Below are 17,604 nucleotides of genomic sequence, written 5' to 3'. Positions count from 1 at the left end.
TTTATGAAGCGAGACTCGCGAGTGCGAATTTTACACGAGAGAGATGCTCGAGCGCCGAATAATAATACTCGTATGTGTGTGTGTGTGCAACAAGTTATCGGTGCGGTATTTCGAGATTGGAATTGCAACGCGCTCGACGCTCCAGTATGATTAATCCGTCCGAGCGAGCGCAACAATCGATGTATTAATTTTCAGCTGTACGAGATCTCGGACGCGCGTGAAAAAACAAAAAGAGAAAAGAAAAAAAAATCGATCGCCGTTAAAAAAAGGAGTCGAGGATGAATCGTACGATAACGGCAAGCTCATGCTTATAATAATACACATGTGAGCGAGCGAGAGAGAGACAAAAGTGTCCGGTTACATTGGCGCGTATTCGCGTGTACCACCCGCGCGAGAGCTCGATCATGTGCAGTATATAATGCAAATGCATATAAGTGTTGTGACCATTGGCCTCCCGGACACGAGGCTCGCAAAATTGTCTCCATTCTGTATATATATAGTCTCTTGCTCCTTTGTTGTCTGAGCAGCAGCGGAACACAGGCACGCGGGAGGATGACACGTTAGCTCGAGATAAAGTCGCGCGCGAGAAATGTCAATTAGTTGCGTGTGCAGTACCCGTTGTTGTATCTATATATACAGGCGCTACACGTTATAATACGATGGGCGTAATATGCATATACGCATACCGATCTCGCGACGCATCTCGACTCGCGTACGTACGCGTACAATGATGAATATCGCCCATATTATAAAGGCGATTATTTCAATATTACATACGCCCTTGCCGCGCGCCTTACTAAACGATTAATCGGATCTCCAAGAGAGTTGGTGATTTTTCGTCGTCGCGCAGCCTACGTATAATATATTATTATATTGTAAAAATATGCGCGCAATAAGCCTGTGTGTGTGTACGCGTATAATCGACCTGCGTTTCTCGCATTGTTCCTCGCCTCCTCGAAAATGATCGATCGCTTATTAAGTACGAATTCATCGTCAATCATCGTCATCGATGTTATACGCGTGTGCGTCTCTATGTATATATGCGAGATATCGACGCGCGTACAATTACATCACTCGATATTAGCTCCTCCGATCGACGCGTCGAGCTATCGAGTATTCGTGCACCCGCAGTCGAGTTAACTGACCTTTGCCGCCTGCTAATTTATGCGCAATGTACATACTGCTGCACCACCACTCGAGATCATCGTGCACTTGTGTGTGCGCACCATCTCTCGAGTTGATGTATGAAAAATAAGGTGTAAACGCACGTAAGAGAAAACGATGATCATCGTCATCGTCGTCGCCGTAGTCGTCATCGTAACGATAAACGTAACGATTATTGCTGCATTAAAGTCGCGACTCTCTCTCATGGTCTCGTCTACGATGCTAATACTTTATAATAATATTCGCACGTGATCGTTCATTAATATTTGCTTTATTATATAGACAAGAGGTGCAGAGACGATCGTTTGTCTTTATCGTTATGGGGCCCACTTTATTCGCGAGTAAGATGTTTATCGAAGAGCTTTTCTATACTTCTATTGTAGGTAAAGGTGGTAATATTATCGGCTATATGTTTATATTATATGATCGGGGCGCTTGTGCCAATATATCCATATTTTACTACGTAACATATTTATATACTATATATCATGTATATCCGCGAACATGCAAAAACGATTAAAATAAGGGTAAGAAACGAGGCATATACAAGCATTAAATCACACGACGACGCCGCGCGATCATCTCGCGCGAGAGAATTGCCAATCGAAATTATATATTGCATTGTGTGTGTGTACGGCGCGGAGATTTAATTTTGACTGTCAGTCGATAAAAATAGCTGTATGCTGCGCACGAGAGGCTTCTTCGCGGGCGCCAGTGTGATTTAATATTCACCGATATTATAAATGCACCGATGGGCCGAATAAATCATCTGACACCCAATTACTTTTAGCGGAATGAATAGAAAGAAAAAGAGCAAAGATAGAGTGAAGGAGATAGAGAGTTAGGTGGGAAGGAAAAATTAGTTGAAATGAAAAATATGCAAGGAGTGTACGTTTGATCCAATGCTTGCAACTACCTTATATTCCTTTCAGTTATTCCGAAACTTGAATCGAGAAAAGGATTCATTGATAATTGAAGTTTTGAAATGAAAAAGGAAAGCAATACTTCCTTCGTGAACACTATATGCATTCGATCAAACGTCAATCCGTCGATAAAGTTATATGAAAAGTTACAACAACGGCAACAACAAATAGAGGAATCGTTTCAATGATAGAAAGTATAGAGAGATAGAAAAAAAAATTCAACATTGTACACACACCGCCTTAGCGAGGCAAGGGCGCAAGCTGCTCCGGCCAATAGCAGCGCGAGTATTATCATCGCTCGCTAATCGGCGCTCGCACCCCTTGCCCTCCCTCGAAGGAAAGCAGCTTTCCCTCCTCGGCAGCTCCTCTCTTCCTTTTTTTCTCTTCTGCTTCTGACTCTCGTTTGGCTCGCTCGTCCTCGCGGGGGGTAGTTGGTTGGTTGGGCTGTGTCTCGTGCCACACACTCTCTTTCTCGCTCTCTCTCTGGGGGGCAGCCCTCTTACACTGTACTTTAAAACACAGCACACTGGCGCGCACTGCAACACCTCTCTCTCTCTCTCTCTCTCTTGTTAACTCTGCGATTATTGTATGTTCTGTCCCTTTGTACTTTGGGCCAACCGTTTGTAGCGATCCTTTTAACTTTTTAATCGCGTCGCGTAGAGTAGCATCGCGCGTCTCCGCATTTTAACCGCACTCTTACGTTTTTTCATTCAAAGTACACTTTCTCTTTCCTCAACGTTGTGTGTTTCTTCTTTTATTATTGATTCGCCGTAGCACCGTATATCGTTTTTTATCGACGATCGACGAAAAAAGGTACGGTCGAATGAGAAAAATTTTCGGCGATTCAATGTCGATTATAAACGTCGAGAGGAGAAAAGCAATAAAAATAAAATAAACTTGGCACTGATCAGCTGCTGCTGCACGTTAATTTTTTATTTTACATCAAGTCACACTCGTCGTCGAACTTGCCTCTATAATATTAATTCACGCGTGTTTATATACATCAAGGTATTTGTATATATTTTATATTATATTATATAAGACAGCTGCTTGGCTCGTGACTCTCGCTTAGGCAGCTCTCGTCGTGTGTGCACGCGGACCTCTCTATATAATGTATCACACACACACGCACACACACTCTCTATATATATGCATGCAAAAATTGACCGTTCGGTTTGCCGATCTTGCGTCGACTGAGCGGCTCAAGGGGAGCAGGCACGCGGCCTGCCAGCCGAGAGTAGCAGCAGCGGCGGCAGCAACGGCAGCTTTACCCAAGCCTGGCGAAGAGAGAGAAGAGAGCAGCAGCAGCGGAGCACAGTGTCGAGAGAGGTTCCACCCACCACGCGCGCCGCTGCTGCTCTCGACACATTCACACACAAACGCATACTACAGGTATATACTCGATCCCTTCTACTCATTCACTCACTCACTCACTCGTGCTCTCTTGTATTCTATCTTCCTTTCTTTCTTCACCTCGTTTCGTTAATGTACATATTCTCCTTTATGTGTATAACACACGCAGCACACACACACACGATCCTGCGTCGTGATCCTTTTGACTCCAAATTGACAACGACCCCGCCTAGATCTCCGTACGATTTTTCCAGCTCCAGCGTTACAATACGAGTATATTTTTTTCCTCTTGTCATCGTGCATAAAAATTTACGAAAACTCTCCTGTCCTGGCATCATCGTCATCGTCATGCAAACCTGCAGCTATGCACAAATAATATAACGCGACGGCTCTGTTCTCGGTAAAAATCGGAACGACCGCGACCGTACATACGTAACGCGCGTGTGGGCCTCCTCTCTGTGCGCGCATCTAGGCTGGGATAATAAGTTCGGCGAAATGAAAAAAAATAAATAAAGAGTAAGCGCGACGATGCGCTCGACGGCGCACACGCACGCATCATGTCGATCGCGGGGGCATAGCAATTGTAATTATTTTCGCGACGCTCGAGTCATTGTAATTGAATTTGGCCACGCGCTGGCTGCGGCGTGTGCACACGACGATCGCGTAATCGACTAAAATTCGTTAATGAACGGATATCGAACGCGACGATTCATTTGTTTTTCTCGTGTGTTGGTTAATCAGATTGCAATTAGGAATTTCGTATGGATAAGAGAGTTTATTATTGGCATCATCGCTGCTTGCTCCTCGATAAAGAATGCGCGCAGTGTTTATGATAATGCACGGCATCCTCACTGCGCGCAAACTATCGATGCGAGAGATTAAAAATACGTCAGAGAGAAAAATTGAAAATGTCATAAACTCGACAATAAAAGGTATATTATAAATGTACTCGCGATCAACAGAACTAACTAATCACGACGACGACGAGGGCCGCCTTGCTGTGCTGCAGTCGCGGAGAGAGAAAGTTTATTTATATACGACTGCACGTAAACGAGTCCATATAAGCTTCGATTTATTAATGTACATTAAGGAGTGCGTGAGTTTAAATGCACAACGTGCGCCTGTGTGTGTGTATTTCAACGACGAGTGTGAGTCTGTATGTAACAAGAAAACCAAAAAAAAAAATCGTATACGAAGCAGTCGATAAGACGATTAAGATAAGGCTTATGTACAGCGAGTCGCGCTCGAGCGCGCAAGTGTGAATGATTTATCGTCGTCCAAGGTATAGCAGCGGCGGCGACGGCAGCCTAGCAGTAGCAGCATCGACCGCGTCGACGTCGCGTCTGATGTCACTCACGAAAATCACGTTCGCGATCATTTCTCTCGGCATTCATAATAATCATAATAATAATAATAATAATAGTAGTAAATAAAAATAATCATAAAGTTCGTTCGCGCGCGGACAAACCCATTGGCCGGCTTGATGAATATTTATCGCCTCGATGATCCTCTTCGTTGCGAGAGGGATCGGACGTATAAATATAGATTATTATCGATATATATGTGGTCCACGCAAGTCGAGCGAGCGAAATCACCTGTTGTGCGACAAAAATGTTGCTTGTTCCGACACGATTATAGCGAGCTACAAGTCGATACGCTCAATCGACGCGAATAGACGTGTGCTAATGCAATCCCTCTGTGTGTGTGGTGAAAATATATTACAAAGGCCCTGTATTATACACGTAACGTGCGGCGCTCGTCGTCGTATCCGGTTGGGAAGCGCACCGCGCGCTGTGCATCATCATCATCCACGTGTGGCGCAGTGTGCAGAGAGAAAGACAGAGAGAGAGATCGGTATTATATGAGAATTTTATCGTGTGCCGGTACGCGGATAATCCTCGGCTGCGCTGCTGCAGCTGCGTCGTGGTGTGCCCAAAGGCGCCTCTCGTTATATATTCGTGTGAATCACAATGTACTGCGTGTGTGAGTGTTTATAAACTCGTGATGCGGCTCGTAAAATTGCACCGACCGCTTCTTTCTTTATTTTTGCGTCTTATTTATATGGGTGATAAGGCACACTCGTCGGTGGCACTACCACCACCACCACTAACACCAACGGCAGTACACTATTAAGTCTAGGGTTACATATATCCAAGCCACTGGCCTGGGTAATATGTTAAAGTCTAAAGCGAATCCGAAGTTTCTGTGTGTGGAAATTTGATAGCAACAGTTTATGCAGCGTTGCGCTATATATACGCTGATGCTGCTGCTGCGCATATTTTTGAGAGGAGAGAGAGAGAGAAACGAGATGCGAAAGTGTGAGTGTTTGTATGCATCGGAGTAAAGCAAGAGAGAGAGTGTGAATATTAATCGAGGGGGTAAGCGAGATTCGGAGGCAAAAATGAATCTGGATTAAGAGTGGTTGCGTCGCGAACGACGTGCTGGCCAGAAGTCGCTTTCGTTATACATATACCTTTGTGCGCTTGCCAGCCGGCGCGACGCGCGTGTTATGTCCGAGCAGGAAACCGCGATTATCTCGATGCTTTTTTAGGGGGGGATATGCGACGAAGATGTCTAGTTTTGGTCCGAATAAGAGAACGAGTGAGATTTTTTTCGTTTTTTCAATTATTTCAAACAAAAAAAGAGAAGGTGAGCCTAGGACGCGTTCAATCGAAGATAACCTCTACGACTTACTAATTGCGATAAGCCATATCGCGTCTGTCATCGAAGAATTTACAAGATTTGTAACCGATAACAAATCCAATGTTACAGCATCGGTACAAGTATTTGTTTAATTGTCAATTTGAACTCGCGCTACAATCGTGACGATTGAATACTTCTGCAAGCTCTCCCAGAGATACTGCGGTTTGATAAAAAAATTGCCTCTTAGTTCTAAAAATTCGCACTTGACTATTTCTGTTGCAAAAAGCGAGAACCAGAGAAAGAGAGAGAGAGAGAGAGAGAGAGAGAGAGAGAGAGAGAGAGAGAGAGACCATTCGCGCACCAGGCTGTACTCCGAGAAAGCAAAGCAAAGTAAAAAAAAAGAAAAAGGAGAAAAAGAAGCAGCAGCAGCGATGCGCACGGCCAAAGATCCACGCCGCGCGTTGGGACACTACTACTACTACTAACGTCGTCGTTGATGCGAGAAACCGATAGCGTGTAGGTCAAGGCTTTTACCGAGAACGAATTTTTGCCCGCGCGCTGTTATTTTTCATTTCCGGCGCTGTGTGCGCTTACTATACCATATATACCCGCACCACATTATATTATGCCGCTGCTGCTGCTATATACCCCCTTTGCTCTGCTTCTTCGCCGTCGTCGTCGTCGTTCTTCTTCAAATTTTTTTTTTCATTCTCTCTTTTTTTTCCTTCAATTATCTTTGCTTTTCATCTTTTGCGCGAGCTCGAACTTGCAACCGCATTAACAGATACGTATAATATTTTTCCCGTATATAAATATAATGTAGCCGTATAATATGCACGAAAAAGTTTAAATAGAGTAGAGAGAGGGTGCGAAGATGACTAATTCGGAGCTCCGCGTTGACAAAATCGAGGCGTGGTGCTTCTCGAAAAACCTTTTGCAAGGGTTTCATCCGTTGCGCGAGGATCATCGCGCGGCGATCGTTATCGGCACGGACGCTCGGCAAAATTTTTACCTTTCTTCCTTTTTTCTTCGTGCGACACGGCTATGTGTCCATGTATGCATAAAGGATATGTACGCGAGCAGCAGATGAAAGAAGCTCGCCGAGGGCGAGAGATTATGTATTTTGTGCCCAAAATTTAGGTCTTCCTCGAGCGCCGCCTATTTAACATTCAAATTTTTACCGATTCATCATTTATTATAATAATAACAACGATAATCGCGGCTTCGTGAGGTGAGTCAACACTTTCTAACAGCGTCTAATCTGATGGCAGTTCGCACAAGAAGACGTATATACGTACGCTTCTTTTGACGATCGCAGTAATCGATATTATGCTATTTTTGTAAATTGTTATAAAACATATACATTGTACTATGTATATCGATACAACACACACACGTATCCGCGATTGATCGAATCGGTTGCATAAGTCTCGAGTTTTTTAAACGCGTCGCGCGCGCACACGAATTATGAGCGATGAATCAACGAGACGAGAATCTCTCACGATTAACTCTCAGCGCTCCTTTCCTTTTTTCATTTTATACGGAATTTGTCGATACATAAAAATCTTTCTGTATCTTTTTTTTCAATTTTTTTTTTTAATTCATTCGCTTTTTGAGTCATCATCAACTCACCTCGTCGTCGCACATTTCCTCCGCGCCGTTGATACGTCCTTATTATATCTCGTGTCATCTTCGACAATCGTCGTGCAGCACATAACCAGCACACTATACGTTATTCATATGTAACGTATGAGCAAAAAAGCTGCACTCACTAAAATGTCCATACACATACACACCCGACCGTCACACGATCGAGATGTGTATCGGCCCGCGAACTACTGCGTACAGAACGATTGGCCCGATCGAACGCGACGATATAGATGAATTACAGCCGAGTGTCGGATCTCGCGGCAACGGACGTAAACACTGCTTGTTTCTCGCTCTTTCGCGGCGCCAACCGTTTGTTTACATCGGGATAGGTTCGGAAGTACGAGTCGGAAGGTAAACATTGAAAATTAGGATATATGATTATCGCGACACTCGCGCGAAAAGGCCAATTGATTTCACTTGCAGAACTTGTATTATTATGCTAAACGACGCGGTGGTAAATATGACGCGCACGTGTGCACTCGTGGGCACTCACAAATCAGCTTTTTATATTAATACACTCACCAACTCACTCAGTAACTCGAGAAACATATACACAATATATTACATTATAATAATACACACGCTGCGCTACGGATCTTCAGGGGTCGGAGCAAGTGGGTATTACACGCCGCTACGATTTAATGAATGACGCGCTTTACTATACTATGGCTATAATGTCGCGCGGATACGCCAACTTTATATGAATGAAATCCGTGCGTAGTATTATATAGTAAAGTACGCTATGATACGGCGACATGCAGACGTACAACTACACCACTACAATAAAATAAACACACACACGTGCAGTGTCGCATTAGAATTAGCTGTCTCGTCGCAGTGGGCGGCCTGTATAAATTGCCGACAGCCAATCCATGAGCTAGCTTTACTGTGTCGCAGCGTCTATGACACGAGAGCGAGTTTCGTTTTATGTACGTTGCACATATGGGAGCGATGATGACGACGACGATGTGTTGACGACGCGATGACAATTGCGAATCCGAGATAAGTGCGTGGCGATGACGCTATGCCATCATTTTAACCCGTTAATAATCACGCATAGTGAGCTTTCGCAACAAGAACAAAAAAAGCTCCGAGCTTTTTTACGTACAGCGTAATACTGCGTACTTTCGACGGAGCTATCAAACAAATTGAACCTTACAAGTCTTGCACGAGGAAATACATATTGAGAAATTTGAATTTGTTATAATATTATATACATTAGTCGGACTTTTTTTATATATATTATACTTGTCTACCTACCGCGGAGAGTATAAGCGGCGCTCGGCACACAGGAAAAAGTAAACGACAAGCTTGCTGCCGCTGGTACTGCTACTGCTTATACTGCGGCAATGGGAAAAAATTTCAATTTTCCTGCGCGTAATCATTTCGTCGAATTTTTTAATGGCTTCGGCAGCCAATTTCTATGGAAAAGAGAGCATAAAAATTAGTCATTTCCCCTTTGCGTGCGAGAATTTTTCACGCACATGCACGTATACATATATATACGTGTATTATGGTGTACGTGTATCTCTCGCGCATACAAGAGCGTGCGCGGATATTTTATTTTTTTTTTTATCCAATTTTTTTGCTCGCGCGCGCTGCACAAAAGTCGTGTGTGCGCGCGTAAGCAGTGGCGTTTCATTGTTCGCGGCGACGTTGTGCCATCACGTGCGCAAACAGAGGTATTTTTACGTTTGCTCGACTCCCAATTCGCATTAAATTCAACTCTCGGCCGCATAGAGACACGCGCAGCGCAAGCTCCGACAATAGCTTATGTGTGTATATAGTAATAACGTACGCCTAATTATGTACACTTCGTTTGGATACGTATGTTTTTTTTCTCTTCTTTCTCTGTCTCTCCTCGAGATTTCACCCGATTGCAGATATACGTATATACGATTTTAATGAATTTAATTAGTCGCTCGGCTCCTCGGGCTTTTCTCATTTCTATTTCGAAGCCGCCGCCGCGTCAATTTTAGGCATTGATTACAGGTAGGCAGCTTTTTGCCACGCCATTAGATTCATTAAGTGTCATAATAACAACCATCCACGGCGTTATATACACGATTGTTATATACAAAATGAAGAAAGAAAGGAGAAAAAAAAGGATAGACCCGCGTGTGCTGCTGCAGTCGTCGATTTTCGCGCGCGACGATTCCCCGACCGCTTATAAGTCCCTCACGTGCCGAGCCGAGAATGTATTATAACGAACCTCGTGTTCCGGTATATATTTCGCTCTGTTGGCGCGGGCACACTTCGAGCCAAGCGTCAGATACTATTAATAGATCTGAACTCGCGCGAGCCGACCGGTTGTCTTTTTTAACGCACACACACGAGTTTATGTATGTATACAGAATATTTCTCGCTTGCATATATACAATGATAATCGCGGCTGACTCCTTTTTTTTTATTTTACTACTCATTTTTCTTTTTTACTTTTTTCTGTGTTTTTTTTTTTGCTTCTCGACAACCTGACATCCGCAAAGAACAGCTCGCTGGACTTGTAACGTAACGACGACTAGTGGCACACATACACGCGTATGATCAAAACAATGCGGGGCTACCGATCGAATGGTATCACTGAAAAAAATATAGAAAAAAAAATCTATCGTTTTGGAACTCGACGTAAAATACTCTTATTGTCGAATATTGTACCGCTACTACCGCGTTGGGACTTTTCTATCTTTCACGGGTCGAGTTTCGATACACAGTGTCGTAAAATTATGTCGGAGGTGAGCTCGTAAACCTTTTCTTTAATGCAAATTGCGACACACGCGTAGTTCTCGAGCCTCAAACAGCAGCATTAGCAAGATTGACACCGAGCTAATCGTATACGACGTATTCTTGTCGACATAGCGTCCACTCCGAAATTCGGCCCGACTCTGTATCTTTCGAGTCCATTAATTCTATTATGCAGCGCGTATATCCCGACACGAGTTCGGGAATTAAAAGCCATTATTTATTATGCATTTATGGGGAATAAAAAAGGGGGAAAAAAGGCCGAAAATACTTTCGGGTCGGGGTTATCTATCGGCAACGGTGAATCGAATGAAATTGTGCCCCGAGCGCGAATACAAAAATATAGCTCGCGTTATCTGGCGCGCACTCGAATGACGTAACTATTATACTCGTACTCGGGTGCGAAATGTGCAATCGCTTACAAGGTATACGCGGTGGCACTCGACACGGGATGTCTTTCAGATTTGTCGGCGCTCGCACTACACACACACACACACGTTTCGAGATTGTAGTGTCATAGCGTTCGACTATATACAGTCACATTCATGTATGCGCTGCCTCTACCCACTTCGGGTTTCGCTATTTACCTATTGATCTAATCTATCGATGATTCATAATACATTATACGTAACGCCGTGGTGGCGGCGTCGCGTCTATATAACGCGCTTATATTCCGCGCTGTATTATAGCCCCCGCTGTATTATAGCACACGTTACATCCTGTGCGTTGCTGCGGGACACACAATATTGGCATTCGAGCTCTTTTGCTGTATATAAATACAGTAGGTTCGAAAAAATTTCTAGGTATATATGTTGCTGCATGCGTCGAATTCAAAGTTGCTATACACGCATCGGGATACCGCGACGGCTTCCACATTCAAGACAACCGCACATATTTAGCAATTCGGCTCTGAGGCGCGTCTGTAAAAATGAGGCCCGATATATAGGTATAGGTAATAGGGCAAGTATAACAGCTGCTGCAGCTGCAGCTACAGCTTGGACAGTTTTACGAAGGCTTATAGCTGATAATTTCGGCGCTGTAATATGGCCACGACCGGCCGGTATGGGGCTACTACTTTAAGGAGGATAAAAAAAAAGGAGTCGAGATTATTGTCGAATATTTTCGGTCGCCGAATTCCTTCGCTGCAAGACGCGAGTTGAAGCTCATAAAAGCAGCGGATCGAGACGATGACCTGATTTTATGACGCCCGCGCGTCCAGTTGCGTTATGTGCACTGTATGACATAAATAAATATGAATCTCCAGGCGAAAATGCCTCCACGTGCAGTGTGTCAACTCGATGACAATTAATGTAATACAGCGGCGATAAGATACCGAGCGTGTGAGGTATGTTTTTTTTTATAAAAATATGCGTTGCGAGTAATCGCTGAGAAATGCACACCGAACGACAGAGATTCGCGGGTGCCTGTCATTACATGGCTATAAACATGCTATACAACAAACGATACACTGGTTAGAGAGCATCCGAATTCTTCTCCTAACATAATATAATATAACAAAAGTGTTGTATAGTTGTAGGTACTGCTACACGTGCCGCTGCCGATGCTTCGGAAGATATATGCCTTATGTAGGATATATGTTGGAAATCAGTCGGACACGCCGGGAAGAACCTCCTCCTCCTCCTCTTGCTGCATAACACACACAGACACACAACAACTCGGATTACAAAGCTTATATCGCCGCGCGCGAAGGACATATTACAAAGCCCGACACACACACACGATTTACATACATTCCTTTGGTTTGTTTCGCTCCGTGCGCTGTTTTATAGGTTGCATCGGCAGCAGCAGCAGCAGCAGCGATCTTTTTTGGGCTCTCGCTCGACCCCTAACCCCGCGCGCGCGCATCGAAAAACAATAATGAAAAATAAAATATGATAAAAGAAGAGTAAAAAAAACAAAACAAAAGTGACTCGAGCGAAGTGGAGGAGGAGGAAATGCGTATTGCGGCCTCTATCTTATCTGATCCGAGTCCTTACTACTACTATAAGGTCGGCTGCTCTCTCTCGCTCGCTCGCGAGGAGCTGTCAAACCGAGAAGCCGAGAGTTAAATCTTTCCGCGCCGGCTTCTGCATACGAGTAAGGCGGCGGCGACTGCGAGGCGCTGCTGCAGAGCCAGAGGCCTCCCGCAGCGAGGAGAAGCTATTGTTACTCTCTCTTGGGCGCGCGGGTGCTGTTTGTTGCAATGCAGCGCGCAGGTCGTCTTCTCTCTTACTTACTCTCTCTCTCTCTATCTGTTTGTTGGGGGATTCGGTGCCGCTTTATTCTCAGAAAACTATCATCGGACCGCTATAACTTATTAATATTTTTTGAGGAAAGTCACGAGGCCGCAGCAGCAGCAGCAGCGCATCCTTTTTTCGTATTAAACTCCTGTTATATTAACTCCCGTTTTTTTAGAAATTTGTGTAAGCCTATATATAGACAAAAGGAGCTCTGCTCGCGAGAAGAATGCGTTGCGCCGCTGCTGTTGTGTGACTAATCGCCGCGAAATTTTGGCGGATATTTCGCCTTATACACGTAAAGCTCGGATTTCAAATTGTGTCCGTCGCGAATTAAATTTCCCATGTACGTGACGAGAAAAAATCGTGCTATCTCGTGCGATACACGCGCATTCCTGACTGAAAATCCAAGTCTGTGCAGCGTACCGATTATTAATAAGTCGGTGGCAAGCTCGTTGCTCTGTTTTTACTTTCTCTCTCTCCCCCGTAATAACTCGCGCCGCGCGAGTATATAACTTATAAGTCTAATCTTCCGCAGGACCCTTTCCTCCGCTGCTGCGCGGCCGTTTCATTCCTGTCCCGCAAGTATCATCATGCGTGCGCGTTCGCTCGTCCAACACACAGACACATACTTGCGCACACTTACCGCAAAGGGTCACCTTCCACGCAGCTCCTCGCAGCCTCGTGCACTAATCTCCTTTTTTCCCTCCGTCGCCGACGCTTCTCTCTCTCTCTCTCTCTATATATTCCTCGTTAGCTCCCACTCCCGTGGGAACGTCTCGCACATCATCGCGCTTATGGTGTCTGCTTCTGCTGCAGATTATACATGTTTTACCGTGTAGTAGGTAGGTAGAGAGAGAAGAATTAGAGCGAGAAAGAGAGCTGATGCCGGCGCGCGTGAAGAGAATCGCACGCGCGTTTACGCGTCACAAAGAAGTGCGAGGACGAACTCACCTCTTCTCTGTATCCTAGCCTTGCATCCTCTCTCTCTCCGTCTTCGTCTCTACACACACACACTACTCGCTCGGTCGCTTGCAGCTTCCAGGAAGAATTTCTTGTAGCTGCTGCTGCTCCTGCTGCCGTCGTCGTCGTCGTCGTCGTCGTCGTCGTTGGCCGTTCAAGCTCTTTGATGTGCGCCTCAATGCCATGTGTAAACGTCTGAAACACATACGCGCGCACACATTACAGGAGTGAGGAAAGAAAGAGAGAGAAAATATCGACAATTACTGTATCTGTATAACGCGGCTGATATACTCGCTTAATGTAATGGAACTAGAAATTGCGGATTTAATGTAAATCGATACTCCTTTCTTTTCCTTCTTTTTTTTCTACGTCGCGCACCGCTACGTGTAGGTACAATGTAACGAGGATCGTTGGAAGTTTGACAATTGAAATTCCGTGTACTCCACTGAAGGTGATATGTCGGAACCCACGCGGAGTTATACACTGCTATATAAGTATCGAAATATGTATGTAGGCGGAAATCGATCGCGAGATCGGTATTAGTCGTATACAGCGGCATTACTCGACTCGAGCTTGTATGCTACATAAAACACGTGTACAGCGTTTGTGTGCATGTGACTCAAATGATGCCCTTGAAGTTTCGATTTTAGTGCAAACAAAAAAATATATTAAAAAATAAATAAATAAAAGGAAAAGGATTGACAGAGAAAAGGATCGAGCAGCAGCAGCAGCGTGTTTGTGTGTGCGTTGCGTGGCAATTAGGGCCCTGCGAATATTATACGTCGCGCTGTGGGCCCCCCTGCAATCATGTGCATCGGCCATGCCGAGTATGATTATAACGAAGGATCTTGCAGACGCACACACGTATCCTACGTGTGTATTATAACGACACGCCAACATCGAAGCTCGGTCTAATTTATAAAAATAACTTGTGTACCTATACGGCTCTCTGAGAGCGTCTCAGCAGCAGCTACCACAACTCGTCATCATCTCATCACACGCGGCGCTTGCGAAATTATTCCGATGATGCACACACACACGCATACACATACCTATACACACATTTGCGTAGCAGCAGCAGCAAATCGCGATACAGGTAATGAGATCTCATTTTTGCTGTGTGTTGCGTGGCTTACGATTGGCTACCTGTACAGCCGTGCACGAGTAATGTCTGGCATGTTTGTTCGTTAGAGAGAGAGAGAGAGAGAGAGCACAGGTGTAAATACACGTGTGCAATTGCAAATGAACAGCGCAGATACACATTATACACACGATACGTAGTGGGTCAACGGGGGGGGATACATAATGAGACGTCTTTGCCCGAGCCAATCCCACTTCGTAGTTCACCTCGCGCACTATATATATTGACCACCGATCTCGACGGTGCGAATGGTCTCGCTCGTATCGCTCTAGACGGTTTGCCTTGATTTTTATTTGCGTCGCTACATTTATCATGAGCTTATAGCAGGGGATCTTGACATTTTAAGGAATTTTTTACGTTTCGTGACGGATCGAAGCTTGCGAACGAGCTTTCGATGTCATTGCCATTTCTTTATTCAAAGTGAATCCTTTTCTAAAAAGGCTGCACTTTTCTGTTCAATCGTTATCTAAGTGTATTTTATTTCGTACTAACTTCGTATTTACACCGGTGAAGCCTTTTACTCTTATGTACCATTTTTTCGTGCTTTGTGAGGGAACTTTCAGCTCCATATTTTGGGCACTTAGAACACTTGTAAGGCTTCATATCCCCATATGAAGTACATTTTTGTTTTATGTGACTTATAAGGTTAGTTTTGTCATTCGACACGTATCACATTGGTAAGACTGCCTACGTGCCCGATCCATTTGCGTTTTAAGACAATTACTTTCCCAAGATCACTTGAATGAAGCACCACGCGTATGTGTGATACTCTATGATCCGAATAACTGCAAAAACTTATCGATTCTGTCAACTCACAAGTGTAAGCTTATTGCTTGTTGTTATGTATCGTATCAATGTTCTTTTTGAGGTTATTTTTTTCTCCAGAAGACATTAGACTCAAACCACACTTGTAAAGTTTGAGAGGCACTCGTAAGGTAGTTGCTTTTATTTTTAAGTAACTTTTTAATCAATGTTATGGATACGAATTTCGAAATTATAATTGCCTCCTAGTTGCTCATCCTTTTCTTTTCTGTATCCATTACCATTTCTAAAAAACTGGATAGTGTACAAGAAACAATAAATATTTGACTTATAAGTGGCAGACTTAGAAAAATTTTAGACAAAAGAAAAATTATTTCGATCGTGTAATTTCGAAAGACTGGAAGAGAGTGAAAATTAAAAAAAAAGTAGCAAAAATTCATACTTGGGCCATTTCGTCTATTAAAAAATAACAAAGCTCCATCATTTTTTCTTATTTTCTCTCTTCAGTCCTTACGATCGATCGAACAATTTCTTCCATGCACATTTGATTTTTATGGGTAGCCCAAACTATTCGATGTAAGATTGTGTTTCTGCGCGCGAAGAGTACCTATATGGTGTCGCTCGCGGTAGTGCAATAGAAGTCATTCGGCGTCGCAGCGCATACCATTAGATTACAATACTGACAGTAGCAGTGTGTATACACACACGCACACATTTATAATAAAGATTGCCAATGCGAAGGAGGAAATATATACAGAATAAATGTAAAGATTGAAACACTCCGCTTTTGTGTATTTTATACTTTATGGACAGTTGGGTCGGATCAAAGTGCACTATGAGTATCAGCGTGTGTGCGGCACTCTTATAATATATAGGTAGCGGCATTAGATGCCGTTCAGACTCCGATTCATTTGTCAATGATATCTACGAGTGCTTTGGCAGTTGGCACATTGACTTTTTGGATATTTATTACAATACTCGCACACGGAATCGACGAAATAAGGTGACGCCGATTGTTCGAACGCGTTGTCAAAATGCACCGCAAGTCTACACATATAGCGTATTAGATGTGCTTTGGAAAATGTTGATTTATGAGAAATATTCTGACGAGCTCTCACGATAAAATTATTCAGGTTAATTCTTTAATAAATATTGCATACATTCGTTAAAAAAATCTTTCATTTAATGAAGATTTGAAATGCAATCGGAAATTTTAATTTGAGTAATCGATAATGATTTTTTTATTTCAGGTATCTTTACATGGAATCTTCGTTGAAAATTAATCATATACCTCATTTTTAATACAAAAAATTAACAAGTAATATTTAGCTTTATACTCATATAAATATTGTGTTTTAAAATTAATGTTACAAAACTGATTTACTTTTGGCATTGAGTGCTCGAAAGATTGATGAAAATTTAATCATAATTAGAGTCAGGCTTCACCGCTAGATGGCGAGTACTTTTATTCTGTCAATCTACAAGCGGCAAAGTAAAAATATTAGTATAAGTTTTATACTCGTGAAGGTTAATAATATAGTAGTATTAGTCTGAAGTATACATATTGGTCGGAAAAATGATTGAACGGGGGTCAACGCAGTGCTCGACGCGCTCGATAAAAAGCTTTTTCGAGTTGTATTATATACAATACAATAATGCCGCTCGCCCGCAGGAAACGGGATACACACTCGACAAGCTCTCCGGGAGTGTACATATATAACATTGTTAAAAATGCAGATGAAGACAACGGAATCGATAATATATCGGCAATAATACTGAAAACTGCGGTACGCGCCGCAAAACTGTTTTGCCAGAGAGAGAAACCAGTTTCGTCGACGTGCAGGATTTTCTTTTCTGCGCTCGAGATCGCAGAAGTGCACGAAATAATCGAAAGAGAGAGAGAGAGAGAGAGAGAGAAGGATGCTTATAACTAAGAGCGAATGGTGGGACCGTATATTAATGTGGCTTTTGTTGCACTTCCGTGAGCGCGACGATCCAATTTGTCGTACACACCACGCACGCACTTACG

General features: G+C 43.5%; 1 protein-coding gene across 1 annotated transcript in view; it reads right to left on the bottom strand.

The window, feature by feature from the left end:
- LOC106655815 overlaps nt 1-7,995 on the bottom strand; it is a 33,871-nt gene extending 25,876 nt beyond the window's left edge. Inside the window, exon 1 of the mRNA XM_014376377.2 lies at nt 7,716-7,995. Coding sequence (XP_014231863.1) covers nt 7,716-7,773 — 58 coding nt within the window. The 5' untranslated portion in view covers nt 7,774-7,995. The remainder of the gene's footprint in view (nt 1-7,715) is intronic.
- Between the last annotated feature and the right edge of the window lie 9,609 nt (nt 7,996-17,604).

This window comes from Trichogramma pretiosum, unplaced genomic scaffold (genome assembly GCF_000599845.2).
Source record: "Trichogramma pretiosum strain Unisexual culture from Peru unplaced genomic scaffold, Tpre_2.0 scaffold49, whole genome shotgun sequence".
NCBI classification, from domain to species: domain Eukaryota; kingdom Metazoa; phylum Arthropoda; class Insecta; order Hymenoptera; family Trichogrammatidae; genus Trichogramma; species Trichogramma pretiosum.
Note: the sequence above shows the minus strand (reverse complement) of the source record. Positions and strands in the feature narration are given on the sequence as shown.